We start from the raw sequence: 15428 nt of genomic DNA, 5'->3' as shown, positions 1-15428 counted from the left end.
TAATGGTGCCATTCTTTTCACAGAATGACAGAACGGTAGGGGTTGGCAGGGACCTCTGGAGATCATCTCATCCAACCCCCTGCTTGAGCAGGGACACCCAGAGCAGGGGGCACAGGAACGCATCCAGGCGGGTTTTGAATGTCTCCAGGGAAGGGACTCCACAGCCTCCCTGGGCAGCCTGTGCCGCTGCTCTGGCACCCTCACAGGAAAGAAGTTCTTGCTCATATTGAGGTGGAACTTCCTGTGTTCCAGTTTGTGCCCATTGCTCCTTGGCCTGTCATTGGGCACCACTGACAAGAGCCTAGTCCCATCATCCACCCTTTAGATATTTATAGATATTGATGAACTCCCCTCTCAGTCTTCTCTTCCCCAGGCTGAACAAACCCAGGTCTCTCAGCCTTTCCTCGTAAGGGAGATGCTCCAGTCCCCTGATCATCTTCATAGCTCTCCGCTGGACTTGCTCAAGCTGTTCCACTTCCTTCTTAACCTGGGGAGCCCAAAACTGGACACAGTACTCGAAATGCAGTCTGACTAGGGCGGAGTAGAGGGGGCGGACAACCTCCTTCGTCCCGCTGGCCACACTCCTTTTAATGCAGCCCAGAATATTGTTGGCCTTCTTGGCCAGAAGGGCACAGTGCTGGCTAAGGGTCAGCTTGCTGCCCACCAGCACTCCCAGGTCCTTCTCAGTAGAGCTGCTTTCCTTTGGATCTCAGCCATGCTGGTAGTGTACTTCCTAGATGTCATCTACAGTGGAATGTTTCAGACAGCATCAACCTTTCACACAATGAAAATCAACTCATAGTTTTCGGCATTGTTCCAATATTCATAGCGTGCAAGTCATGTTTACTGGAGCCACACAATGAATTGGAAAGTGTAATGACTACAAGTGGCTGGATAGAATGAGAAATGAATAAACTAATGAGAAATTTTGATGCCATCTTTTCTCTTCAGTCCAAATGAAATGTGTTCTTCCAAGTTAAGTTATGTCTTTTTATCATTATGTGTTTTCAACCTCTAGGAGATTGAAGAACTTGACAGGAAGCTGGAGTATGAGATGTTGCATAAGGAGTCAGCTCAGCAGCAGCATCTAATGAGTAGGCATAGGTGGACTCCGGATGGACTGGGACTTTCAAGTGAAGCTGTGGAAACAAATGCAGACAGACAGGTGACGGTTCTGCTAAGACAGGCCATGAATAAATGCAGGCAATTTATAAATCTGCACCAGCAAAGGTAAGAACTTTGGTCTCAGGTTTTACTAAGTTACTGCAGTCCTTATAAACTATGAGATATCACAGAGAAACAACAGGCTAAATGTTCTGCTATGTTTGAACAGTGTTTTTTTGTGATATGGCCCAGAGCATAACTGAGGAGTCTTGGGAATACTGAAATAAGAAAGGTGAAATAATAACAACTTAGTTTCATATAGATTGTGATGTGTTGCATGGCAATCACCATTTCTTGATGGGGACAGTGGAAAAATAACAGTTCTCCTTAGCAGCAAGGAGGAAAAGAATTTTAATCCTGTTCCTTCATCTCCCAAAAAGACAGGTAGGGACTTCAATAAAACCAGATCCGCTGGGGTCAGAGGAAGTAGCTGAGACAATTTAAATTAGATTTCCGTCTCTGTTGTCACACTGTAGACTGAATTACCTATCATACAATCCTTTTTGATGGGGTATATAAACCCTTCTTCAGACAGGCTCAATTTCACTTTACCCTCTCCAGTTTTTAAGTAAAGATATCAGTGACAAAAAAAAAAAAAGCTTCTTGGGAGGTATATAGAAATACCTGTCTTGTGAAGCTGCTCTGCTGAGCAAAAATCACAGAATCCCAGGTTGGAAGGAACCTCAGGGATCATCTGGTCCAACCTTTCTAGGAAGAGCACAGTCTAGACAAGATGGCCCAGCACCCTGTCCAGACAACTCTTGAAGGTGTCCAATGTGGCCGAGTCAACCACTTCCCTGGGGAGATCATTCCAATGGGTGACTTGTCCTCACTGTGAAAAATTTTCCTGAGAGGGTGCTTTCCATTACAAAGAGGGTTTTCTGTGAAGCAACTGATACATTAAAAATGGCTTTGATAGCCTTTGGTGGGGTTATTGCACTCTTAAGTCTGTTTCAGTTCTGAAAGGGCTGGAGCTCTGCTCGATGTAGATTAACAACTCTTCTGTTGCCAGAAGTAGAGAGTCACTAGATGAGCAGATAGGTTACTGACTTGTGGATACTACTGTAGAGATGTATCAGTTTTGTACTTTTCCCAAACAACATAAGGCTGGCTTCATGATTTGGTCCAGAAACAAAACAATCACCAGTTGTGAGGAAATGAACTGTTAGCTATTACATACTAGCAACAAAAAGATCCACAACTTGCCATAATGTGTGATGATGAAGTTTAAAGAGGAGGATGGGGACACGCTGAATCATGATGTTTTGGAGCGATTCTGGATTTGAATTGTGTGCAAGAGCATAGCTTTAGATACTGCTCTGATGTTTGCTTGGTGGTTCAGGGGAGAAAGGGGGAGAAGTTGGCTTATTTTAGAAGTTATGCTGCTGACCCAACTTGGCTGACAGAAATCCTGAATGGATGACTGTCAGGTGTTGTTTCCTATAATACAGTCATTGTGCCTGGGAAGATTTCAGTGTTAATTCTGTCTTTCACTTAGCTTGAGAGATGAGCAATGGAATTGCGTGGTGCTTGAAGATCTCCTGGAAAATATAGAAATGGATGCATTTTGGGGACTTTATAGTCAGGTAAGCATGAAATTGAACAACGCTTCCAAGTTTAAATTACAGCTGTATCCAGAAATCAGCTTTTCTTGTTTTTTGGGGAACAATTACAGATGTATTTGGACCCAGTTCTGCTAACAGTTGCTACCAGTTCTGGTGTTTGCAGTCTGTATTATCATTCACATCAGTTAATTCTGACCTCCTTTCAGCCTTTTGATTTTTATTGAGTTATACTTCTTTTTGTTCACTTACAAATCCTTTCTGGGAGTTGCCCTATTGCATTTCATTCTGTGGAGAGAACTAAATTGCCTGAGTATCTGCTTTACAGACAGATTTACAGTGTGATTTTCATGTAATGAGTCAAGGGTTTTGTTTAGGCTTTAATCAGTGTTAGAAAGGATTTGCATTGATCTTGTTACGAAACTAAATCATAGAAGGGCTGCTAGTTAAATTTTCTAGTATCATCACTCATATTGTTTTCAAAAAGAGCATCACCTCTTCAGGTGATTTACTATCTGTTGGCTGCCTGTCAGTACCACAAAAGGCATTAAAAATGAATCACTGTTGTCTCCAAGTTTTATTTTGTAAGTGGATGTGGCTATCAGGAGCTGTTAAATTCTGTTCCAGCCTTCAGTTCATTCTCACTGTTTTCTGTCCCTATGGCCTATTGCACATAGAGCTACTAATGTTTTAATGGGACCAGGGAAATAGCATCCTGCTGACACTGATAAAAATTTCTGCTGCAGACCTTTATAGGGTGCTTATCATGAAAATATTCACATGATTGTGAGTTTTAATCTGATTATTTCTTTATAGCTTCAAACTTTATATGAATTCATTTGTGTTCCTTTAAAGTAACTTCACAGCATCCCAGGTTGGAAGGAACCTCAGGGATCACCCAGTCCAACCTTTCTAGGAAGAGCACAGGCTAGACAAGATGGCCCAGCACCCTGTCCAGACCACTCTTAAAGGTGTCCAACATGGCTGAGTCAACCACTTCCCTGGGGAGATTATTCCAATGGTTGCCTGTCCTCAGTGTGAAAAATTTCCCTCTGGTGTGCAATCGGAATCTCCCCGAGAGCAACTTGTGCCCATTCCCCCTTGTCCTCTCCATGGGACTCCTTGTAAAAAGGGAGTCTCCATCTTCTTTGTAGCTACCCCTTAAGTACTGGTACATGGTGATGAGATCCCCTCTGAGCCTCCTTTTCTCAAGGCTGAACAAACCCAGCTCTCCCAGCCTATCCTCGTATGGCAGCTTCCCAGTCCTTTGATCATCTTGGTGGCCCTTCTCTGGGCCCCTTCCAGCCTGTCCACATCCTTTTTGTATAGAGGGGACCAGAACTGCACACAATACTCCAGGTGTGGCCTGACAAGCGCTGAGTAAAGCGGGGTAATGACTTCTTTGTCTCTGCTGGCGATGCTGTTTTTGATGCAACCCAGCACCCTGTTGGCCTTCTTGGCCGCAGCAGCCACTGTTCGCTCATGCTGAGCTTTCTGTCCACCAGCACCCCCAGGTCCCTTTCCACAGAGCTGCTCTCCAGCCAGGTGGATCCCAGTCTGTGCTGCACTCCCGGATTATGTTTTCCCAGGTGCAAGACCTTACACTTGTCCTTGTTGAACTTCATAAGGTTCTTGCTGGCCCACTCCTCCAGCCTATCCAGATCTCCCTGCAGAGCAGCTCTCCCTTCTGGAGTGTCTACTTCCCCACTCAACTTGGTGTAATCAGCAAACTTCATCAGGTTACACTTGATCCTGTTATCCAGATCACTTATGAAGATGTTGAATAATATTGGGCCCAACTTGCATAACGGTGATGAGGCAGTGTCATGGTTCAGCCTCAGTCGGCAACTAAACACCACACAGCCGCTTGCTCACTCTCCGTAACCCTGTGGGACAAGGGAGAGAATCGGAAGAGCAAAAGAACTTGTGGGTTGAGATAAGCACGGTTTAATAATTACAATAAAAATAATAATTATAATAATTATTATTATAATAATGATGATAATATAATAAAATTTAAAAGGAAAAAAAAACCAGAAACACAAACAATACAACCGCTCACCACCCGCCAACTGACACTGCTGGTCCCCGAGCCGCAATTGCTGCCTCCCTCCCCCGGCCAGCTCCTCCCAGTTCACACACTGGGCATGACGTTACATGATACGGAATATCCCTTTGGCCAGTTTGAATCCGCTCTCTCAGCTGTGCCCCCTCCCCTCCCAGCTTCTTGTGCACCCGGCAGAGCACGGGAGGCTGCAAAAGTCCTTGACTAGTACAAGCGCTACCCAGCAACAACCAAAACATTGGTGTGTTATCAACATTGTTTTCATACTACATCCAAAGCACAGCACTATGCCAGCTGCAGTGAAGAAAATTAACTCTATCCCAGCTAAAAGCACGACAGACAGTCACCCACTATTTTCAGATACTCATTCAGTCTTGGAAAGGTGATACTGGCAGTGACAGCTATATCATGCTTTTCAGAGGCAATATTAAATCTGAGGCTTTATTCACCAATTTGTAGTTGTAGTTTGTCTAATAGCTCAAGATTTCAGAGATTTTGTCTTGTTCAATGTTCTTTTTTTGTAAAACAGGTAAGGAGTTAACAGGCTTGTGTGAATATTTTGTTGCCACATAAAATGCTTCAGTTACATGTTGAGTATGATAAATATAAGTCTTGGCTAAAATAAACTCCATTCAACATTAGTGTAAAATAAACATCAGAACAGGTAGAAAAATTGAAAATGCTTTGAAAGGTCCTTTGGGCTTTGCTGATCTTTCCCTGTACTACTGTGGTTTAAATCATTGGTCTTGGTGAGACATAGTCTTGTGAATTCTTTTTACACTGATTTTGGGGGTGAGCGTGTGTGTTTCGTAGTTCATTATATATTTATCTGACAAAACTTGCTGCATCCAGAACTGCTGGCCATTACAAAGGCTTTAAACAGCCCAGACCAACTCCTCCAGAGTAGCACCACTGAGACCATTATCATAGTTTAATTTCAACGCTTTTAAAGCCACTATTGCCTTGTGTTCTTGGACTAATTGAAGAACCTTGTACAGCGTTTATTTAGCAATTTCATAGGCTGGCAAAAACAGTCACCACTAGGTGGGAACTCAAAGAGAGCATGAAGACTGCATTAATCTCATACTGTGGTTCTTAGCTTGCCAAACTCCTGGGCATAGGAGGGTAGAAAGAAGATGCATGTAACAAGCCAGCTACTCAGCAGAAGAGTTCTTATCTTGCTAAGGATGTTGTGTTCTTTTTCTGCTGCTCTCGAGTTTGGTTGTCTCTGATAAAGCCTCAGCATCTAGTCCCTTATGAAGGTGTGAATTCAAGATGTGTGGCATGTTAAGATGAATGCTGAAGCAGCTGTGTAGGACTTGGTGGGAGTGAAGAGAGACAAACCTGGTGGCTGAGTGTTATTGTTGCTGGCTGCGAATCATTCATTTTGAGGGGAGACCTATCCCAAGAGAGCTTGGCTCTTTTCTTAGCATTTCAGTTCAAAGGCAGTGCTCTTTTTCTTTTGGAAGTGTTAATCATATTTTTAATTGGTCTGCTCAGGACTAAGCAGGAATATGCTGGTTTTGCATGTTATTTTGGCTTGCTTGGTCCTAGAAAGTTTTATAATTAAACACTCACGCTCCTTGTTTTATATTGCCCAAGATTATACCACTTGGCTGGGAGGAGGAGATGGATATTGCTTTTCTACAGCATAGGTAAACCATGTTGCTTAAGTTCCTAACAATTTAATTGTCTTCCTGTGACGGTTGTTAAGTTTTTTTGGCACAGATACATTGTGAAAGGACTTCTGAACAGCATGGCATGCATTCTGCAAGCTGAGAGGTTAAAATTGTTGTTTTGCAGATTATAGATGCATGCAAACAGAATGTGATACTTTTCACAGTACCCAGTCCTGTTAGCACCCTAGCAGGTGAACAGTGACCCTTAATAATTACAGATTTTGACATCTTGAAAGCAGACATTTCAGAGCATCACTGTTGCCTCACTGGAAGTGAGAAAACTGGGAAAACTGGATGCACTGTTCAGTGTATACTTGGGGGAGCATGACTTATGTTTGTTCATAAGATTCCCTGAAGAAATAATTAATTTCTGTAAATATGCATTAGATACACCATTGGGGTTTTTGAATTTATAGTTATTCATATGAAGTGTAGCCCAGGGATATTCTGGGACATACTTTTTTGAAATTCCATAAAACCTATACATATTTACCTTGCAGATATACAAAACAAAATTTCTCAACAAGTATAATAGTATAACTCCAACTATAATTCCAAACCTGACTACTCTTAATTCAAGTGTAGAGAAGTATGTGCTTAGTAGAAGAGGAATTTATTAAGGCGCACAGTGTAACGTTCCTACTTTTGGATGTGCTTATCCTGTGAGCTGATATGGGAATTGATCTTTAAATATCTCCCCCCCACACCCTTACAATTTATAGAACACATCGCATTTGGCAAGTATTAGGAAACTATAGCTATTGTTCCTCTGTATATTATATTCATTCTTTTCTTTAAGGAGGATTTTTGCCTTTAGTTTACAGAACTGTGGATGCAGCCCTCTCTGGAAAACCAGATGAGTTTTACTTTTCCTACATTTTGTGTTTCAGCTTACTTCCTTATTGAAGCAGATCTAGGTCAAGAAGAGATTTGCTTGAATGATAGTGAGTTCAGGATCATAAGCTTCTGGCTGAGAAGGTGCTTTTAAATAAGATCATAGCTATAGCCCCAGGTACACTGGCTGCATTTTAGAGACAACAGATGATGCAGGCAGACTGTCATGTGGAAACAGCACAGTAAGCTTGAAACACAGCATGGATTGAGTTACTTGATTCTTGCATTAGTTTTTTGAATACACATTGCTCAGTCCAAATACTTAAAAGTAATTCTGTTTGTAAACTACAGTTCATTCCTGGTTTTATTTTGACCAAATTCAGAGAATACAGATGAGGTTATTGGTAGTGCAAGTAGCGTTTTTATCCATTAGATGTTATGAAAAAAGTGAATTCCTAATCTTTGTGGTACCTTACTATATAATATACCTGAAGATTCAAACTCATCCCACACTGGAGGGCTTTTGGTCTGATTAGTGTGACCATTCTTGTATTCGCATGCACATTCACTTTCCCTCCTACCTCTGCAAGCTGGCCTGGGTAGCTGTGAGCATCTGGAAGTGCTGCTCACTGCTGGTGCATGTTCACACATCAGCACTCCCTTTGCCGTATGTATGCTAGATGCACCTGGCCCGTGGGTGCCTGTGCTGCTTTTGGTACTGTTGACAGCATTGTGGCACCTTGCAGCATTACTTAATTGTGAATTCTGCTGGGTTAGAAAACCATTAAGGGTCAGAGTGCAGAAAAGAACGTTTTAAAGAGGAGACTATTACAGAGGAAGACAGTACTGACACCACGATGCATATAAATTACTGAGTTAAAGGTCCTGAGACCATTTAGTCAAAAAGGGTAGAGTAGGTCACAGAGATGTCGTTTTTATTCTCACTTAATGTTGTTTTTTTGTAAGTTTCTAGAAAAACAGTTTTTAAAGACCCGAAGTACAACACAGTCTCTATGCAGCTATAGAAATTAAACTTTGGTGTATGTATTAAGATTTAAGCTCTTATTTATGTTCCTCTCCCCAGAAGAGCCAAATCATTTCTTGCCCTAAGTAGCCTGAACAGACATCTCCCTTACCTAACTTTGGTGTCTGTTTAGGGTAAAATACTGGACATTTTAGATACTTCAACAGCTTACTAATGCCTCATCAATCTTAGGATTTTGTCTTGTTTGTTCTAGTATCTCAGTGGTTTACATGGAAAACCTATAACAACACTGAAGAGTCCAGTGTGCTGGTTTTGGCTGGGGCAGAGTTAACTTCCTTCACAGTAGCTATGATGAGGCTATGTTTTGGATTTGTGCCAAAACAGTGTTGATAACACACGGATGTTTTAGTTACAGCTGAGCAGGTCTTAGAGCCAAGGCCTTTTTACTCCTCACCCCACCCACTGGTGAGTGGGCTGCGGGTGCACAAGGAGCTGGGAGGGGGCACAGCTGGGACAGCTGACCCCAACTGACCAAAGGGATATTCCATACCATAGGACATCATGCTCAGCACATAGAGCTGGGGGAAGAAGGAGGAAAGGGGAGACATTCAGAGTGATGGCATCTGTTTTCCCAAGTAACAGTTACGTGTGATGGAGCCCTGCTTTCCTGGGGATGGCTGAGCACCTGCCTGCCCATGGGAAGCGGTGAATGCATTCCTTGTTTTGCTTGTGTACACGGCTTTTGCTTTACCCATTAAACTGTCTTTATCTCAACCTACAAGTTTTCTCATTTTTACTCTTCTGATTCTCTTCCCCATCCCATCGGGGGAGTGAGCGAGTGGCTGTGTCGGGCTTAGTTGCCAGCTGGGGTTAAACCACAACACCCAGGAAACTCTGGGAGGTCGCTAGTTTTCCTGCCTTTTGGAGAGGAGTTCTCTGCTTGGAGAACAGTCATGGGAAAAGGAGGTTGATTAATTTCTTTATTTTGTGTGGCCATCTAAATTTGGGTTAGGGCTGCTTGGTGGTGATTACTTTGTTTTATATGGATTTGGCAAAAGAATTGTCCTTTACAGAGCAACCTTTCTGGTGAAATGGCTTCTTTCAAAGAAGATTCACTTAAGGGGATCTCCTAGGTGCATTTGCTGCTCTGAAAATTCATCATGCAAAAAAGAGGCAGAGTTCAAACATTTGCTGTGACGTTTTGAATCCACTGTGGACAATGAAATTGGCCGTCTTCCTGCATGGTGGGACCTTGTGGGTTTTTCATGTGACATTGGCCTTCTAGTCATCTCCGGCATTGATGCTTATAGGAGGGTCTACAGAGTGGAGGTGACTCAGCTGTTGTGGGTCATCCTGAATGTTTGGCACATTTTAACTAACTTCAGCTACCTGAGATACATGTATGGTTTGAATAGACTACAACAGCATTTTTCTGGCATCCTTTAAGGCATTTAACTTGCTTTAATTTGCTCCACTTTTTTCTTTCCATGTAGTTCTCAATTTATTGTAGACTTTCATATTTGATACGTGTGAGAAATCTGCCCTGGGGACACAGTAGTTTTGACAGCGGAGCAGTTTTGGTGTTTGGAGGGAGGCAGGAAATGGGGCTGGTTGATTGTCTAGGGAACAACTAAATTTGAACTTGGTCTGTTTGAACACTGTATGGGTATGCTTTAACACTGACCTTTGGGCCAAAAAAGGACATTTGGCAAAACAAAAACAGATGTTTGCTTCACCTCTTAACAAGTGTTACAAGCTATTCTCTGAGCTTATCACAGAATCCGGTATTAAGAGAGGCTGAACCGTGAAGTGCTCAACCATGGCAACATGTAAATGTTGTTATTAAATTTCAGAGGCTATTTTTTCCCCCTAATTTTGCAGACTAAGGAGTGCCATATCGCTTCATTGCTGTCTTGAAAGGATTTCTTTATAATAGTACAATCCATAAATTGACTAAACCTTACATGCTAGAATATGGTTGCACTGTGATTTTGCAGACCAAAGGGCATCAAGTACATACCCTAAGCATGTACACTAAGGTCAACTGGTTGTTTAACATCTACATGGCCAAATCCAGAATGAAATGGACAACCGTACTATATATGGGCCAGTGGGGGTAGAAACAGTGAACATGGGACTATGACCACTTGACACCAAAACTGTCACCACTAACATGATTTTCAATAATATTTTTTGTTTCTATAATGCATAATTCTTTAATGATAGTAATTAAAATTCACTAACTTTTTTTTTCAATGCTAAATTTATCTGTCACCTTCTCATTAATCTTCCAGGAGCTCCGACTGGCAGGTTATTTAGCTAAACTGACGAGGGTGCCAATGGGGACGTTGCACAGGATCCTGAACTTGTTGCTACCCTCCAGCTCACAAAGTGAGGTTCTTTCTGTCCTCGATTCCATCAGTAAATATTCAGATGGTGTTGCTGAAAGTGACAGTAATGCAGATGAGTCTGGCAGCTGTAAGAAAAGGTAAGCGTGACATTTTTTGGTAGACCATTGCAAGAGAAGATTATTGCTGTGTATATATATGCTGGACAAGCAGATTGACAGCCACAGAAGAAAAATCACAGACACATAAGTCTTCTGAAATATTTTTGTGGGGTAAAAATACTTTGAAACTGCTACCTTATTTTGTGAAATATTTGAACTGTAATTGATTGATTAACAGTTAATAGATTTCTTAATTAAGTGGTTATTTTATAGATTCATAAATCTTGTTCTGATAATTTTCTTTCTGTTGACTTTAATTGGAGTTTATTACAATATTTTCTTTCCAGGTTTTTGTATTTATAATATTCATAGCACATGAGATTTCAGGTGTCTGTAGCTCCTAAAGATATAAAGGAGGTCCTCCTTTCTAATAATGGGGGTTTCAGCCTTGCAGATGCCTGTCCCTTTGTAGTTCATTGCTGAAGTCCCAAGTAGTCGCTGTTTTTCTGTTTACTCACAGTGACAGGTAGTCTCCTAGAGCCTTCATCCCTCCAGTTCATCCCCATTAACACCAGCTGAATAGCTGTGCAGCTAACACGGAGAGGAGAGTGCTCCCGGACCTTCTTTCCCAACTCCCTGCTATGACATGGGAAGGGGATAAAAGCAGGTCTTGTGGCACTGGGCCCTCTAGTCAGATGTGAGCTGTCAAGGAACAGATAAGGATCCTTGGGACTGTGCCCTGAGGTGTGATCTTAGCTGATTTAAATGATTTTTGGCAGGGCAGCAAAAATCCTTGAACACTCTTACTGACTGTATTCGTGGTATTATTGTCGTGGGTTTGGTAGCTAAAATCAGAAGGGGGAGGAAAGTGTGTGTATTTGGAGATTTGTTGCTGGGAATTTTTTTCTTTCCTGCTCCTTCAGGAAGAACCAAGAGTTGTGGGAAGCACTGGAGAACAAAATAAGGCAAGATCTGATAAATAGAAGTTTGGAAAAGATCCCTTCTCTGAACAAGAGAAAAGACAGGTAAGGAGAAAATAGGAAGAAATATATCTGATTTTATTTATACTTTATTTCGTCTCCAAAGGTTCTTCTTATATCTGCTAGAAATCAGAAAAGAAGTTCAAAAATACACACTGTCTGCACTGTTCTGCTGTTCGGTGCTTGTGTTTCCTACAACATATTTACACGTAATAAGCAATAATAGTAAATTCCTAAAAAAATTTTTCCATACATATCCACAAAATTCACAGCTTTTTTATATATATTGCCCATCTTCCCTAAGGTTATTTATTATAAAGTTACCTTCCTTATGAAATTTTGTGTTTCATAAAATTATTGGGGATTGGAATGGAAATTACAATTCTGTCTGAAATATTATTTTCTTCAGCTTTTAAAGTCAGCACTTCTATGTCAGGATATTATATAGGAAGTTATGCTTTTTTTTGCCTACATTTTCATTTTTCAATTAATTTTTTTTCATTTATGTAGCTTGATAAAGAAGCAACTTGCCCTCTTGGAAAAAGCATCATTCCTTCATCTTGGATGTTCGTCTACACATTCTCCTATGGAACAGTCTGATCCACCTGTTCTTTTGAACAGTGGAACTGCCGAAGCCATAAAGCTGTCAGACACAGGGGAGAAGGTATTTTTGTTCCGTGAGCCAAGTGATCCAATACTTTCTTTGCATAATTCTCCAAGGAAAAAGAAAAAGAACTTTCTTAATTCCAGAAAGGCTGCTTGTGCAAATACGGACTCATGAAGGCAACGTCCATTCAAAGTATCAACTAGGGAAGAGCAAGTTATTTAAAATTCAGTAAAATAGTGAGAAAAAATGAAGTGTGAATTTTAACATGTGCGTTGCTTTAATCTCATTTGTGTGACTTTGTAAATAGCTGTAATTTTAGAATGACGCAGTTGGCGATGTGCATTGTGCATTTTTTAATTCTTGTCAGCATATGATGCAGTAGAGGAAATATGGGTGTTTTATGGTGCACATTCTGGCAGGCAGGGCTCAGTGTTCCTTCAGTAGGTTTTGATCATTTTTGCACTGATTTTACTGTTGCTGTATTTTCATAATTTATATAGAAAGGGTATTTATTCTATAAAGTAAGTACTGATTTATTGTTCTTGTATTTATATATTCTTGTAACAAACTGAGGTATAGCAGATGACATGAAAAGATGAAGTGGGTGACCCATAAGTCCTTTGTTCTCTGATTTTCCGTTATTCTCGCTAATTTACTGTTTAATGTTGTGTTCTTAATAGGCTTTAAATATTACTTCTGCAGTCTGTGTCCTACAGTGATAGCTGGGTAGTCCAGATCTTCAGCATATACATATGTGCTTAGCCTTACATCCTAAGGCTAATTAAAAGAAACACACGTATTTGTTAACATTTCATGATATTCAAGCCTGGTTTGAGTTTTTTTTAACTGTATTTGAATGCTGTGCTCTGAGGGTACTGTGATAGTATATTTTGTATTTTTTCATGTATGGAGTTTCTGTGTCTTTGTATTAATAGGGTGCCAATTTAATTTTAAAAATTAAAATGTTACAATGTACGTGTCTGCAGTTGGCTTCTATTCCAAGTGGAAAAAGACATTTTTCCCCTCCTGCCCCTGCTTCTCTTGACGAATTTAAAGTTTCAGAAAGGGGTTTGGCCCGATGCAAGAAAAGCCAATAGGAGAACCTGAGCTGTGCTCGAGGCTGCAAGGAGTGCTGTCTTGAATGAGAGTCTTCCAAGATTTCTTGGCAAGCCCAGACTCTAGGCTTTTATAATATAAAAGAGAAATGACAGTACTGATCACGTATTAGACATTGGGGCCAATAGCTTTAATCAGTTATAATACAATGCAACATCTGAATATTGATTGCAATATCAATTTATTATCCTTAACAGATAATCTGTGTTGCTAATAATAGAAAGCTGACTTGTAATTCTCACACACCTCATCACAACTTTGAACCAGTTCAGTGGTTCTAACTATTCTAGCAGAGAAAGTCATGCCCTGCTCATAGGAGAGGTGCTCCAGCCCTCTGACCATCTTCATGGCCCTCCTCTGAACCTGCTCCAACAGGTCTGTGTCGTCTTTATGTTGGTGGCCCCAGAGCTGGGCGCAGCACTGCAGGTGGGGTCTCACAAGGGCAGAACAGAGGGGCAGAATCACCTCCCTCGACCTGCTGGCCACGCTGCTTTTGATGCAGCCCAGGATGCGGTTGGCCTTCTGGGCTGCAGCACACATTGACAGGACATGCAGAGCTTCTCCTTATCCACCACCCCCAGGTCCTTCTCCTCAGGGCTGTTCTCCATCCATTCTCCTCCCGGTCTGTATTTGTGCTTGAGATTGCCCTGACCCAGGTGCAGGATCTTGCACTTGGCCTTGTTGAACTTCATGAGGTTTGCACAGGCCCACCTCTCAAGCCTGTCCAGGTCCCTCAGGATGGCACCCCTTCACTCCAGAGCATCAACTGCACCACACAGCTTGATGCTGTTGGCAAGCTTGCTGAGGGCTCATTTAATCCCACTGTCCATGTTGCTGACAAAGATGTTAAGCAGCACTGGTCCCAATTTCACAGTTGAAGTCTTCCAAGGAATGTGTGCTGGACAAGCCATTAAAGTTAAACCCATTTGGCTTCATAGTCATCAATGAGTAATATAAGGCCAAATTCTTCAGGATTTTGGACATTATCCGCATGGGGCAAATTGTTTTTATTTCTCCCTAAATTAACATCAGAAAGGGGCACTTTATAGTCTGGCTGAACCTCCTATTTTAAACAGATTTAGCCAAATTAGAATAATAGTGTCTGCTATAATAAAATATAATAGTGTCTGCTAAGGGTGCTAATGTACTTATGGTAGATTTGGGGCCCCAGAGAAATGCCTCACCTGTTTAGCAGTGCTTCCTGTTGGTTTCTACGTGGCTATATAATGCATTTTACTGACACTGAAAATCCTGGAAGTGAAGGACCCTCTAATTAATCCCACAATTAATTGTGTTCCCCTGGAAGTTCATTACTTCTCATCTTGAGCCTGACCATTGACCACGTACTCCCATCTCCACTGCAGCTGTTGTCTCCCCTCAACCTGAAGCTATTGACCAAGGATGCAAAATGTGCAAAAACTCAGGCAAAAGTAGCTCTCTTGGGCAGCAACGCTTTAATCCACACAGTAAAAACAAAAACTGACTTACTGGTGATGGTATAATTTATTGAAGAAATTATTCTCCACGCTGCAGTAGTAGACTATAGCTTTATGTTACCATTTCTTGAACGTGCACTTAAGTAGTGTTGGCTTGCAGTCTGCACCCACTGCACGGTGCATCCCTTGGCTCCCAGCTCAGGATTTTCAGGAGGCTTATTAGTTGTGCACAGGCTCCTCGGCATTATCATTAGCCCAGCTTTCTGCTCGTGGTGTGATCCGTCATGAAGGACCACACAGTGTTTGCCAACGCAGGGGTATGCATTAGTAGGGGACAAAATGCTAGTGCCATATAAAGGCTCAAAGAAAATTATTTCAAGATACTTTGGTCCTTTTAAGATTAAATGAGCACTTACTGGAATGGTTATAATTGTCGAGGTCCTCAGTGTCCGTAGATTTAAACAGAATCAGTATCCATATGCTTCTGGACCTGTGCAACTATTTGCAGTGGGGTAAGTAATTATTCACCAGATTTTCTGCTGTGTCATAAT

General features: G+C 41.5%; 1 protein-coding gene across 1 annotated transcript in view; it reads left to right on the top strand.

Annotated features, from left to right (window-relative positions):
• The window catches only part of EVC2 (EvC ciliary complex subunit 2), an 81121-nt gene extending 67821 nt beyond the window's left edge, over positions 1–13300 (top strand). Inside the window, 5 exon segments of the mRNA XM_075091885.1 lie at positions 1019–1230; positions 2663–2750; positions 10584–10777; positions 11662–11763; positions 12229–13300. Coding sequence (XP_074947986.1) covers positions 1019–1230; positions 2663–2750; positions 10584–10777; positions 11662–11763; positions 12229–12499 — 867 coding nt within the window. The 3' untranslated portion in view covers positions 12500–13300.
• The last annotated feature ends 2128 nt before the right edge of the window (positions 13301–15428 follow it).

Source organism: Phalacrocorax aristotelis, chromosome 4, assembly GCF_949628215.1.
Source record: "Phalacrocorax aristotelis chromosome 4, bGulAri2.1, whole genome shotgun sequence".
Taxonomy (NCBI): Eukaryota; Metazoa; Chordata; class Aves; order Suliformes; family Phalacrocoracidae; genus Phalacrocorax; species Phalacrocorax aristotelis.
This window is presented reverse-complemented; position numbering and strand designations above follow the sequence as displayed.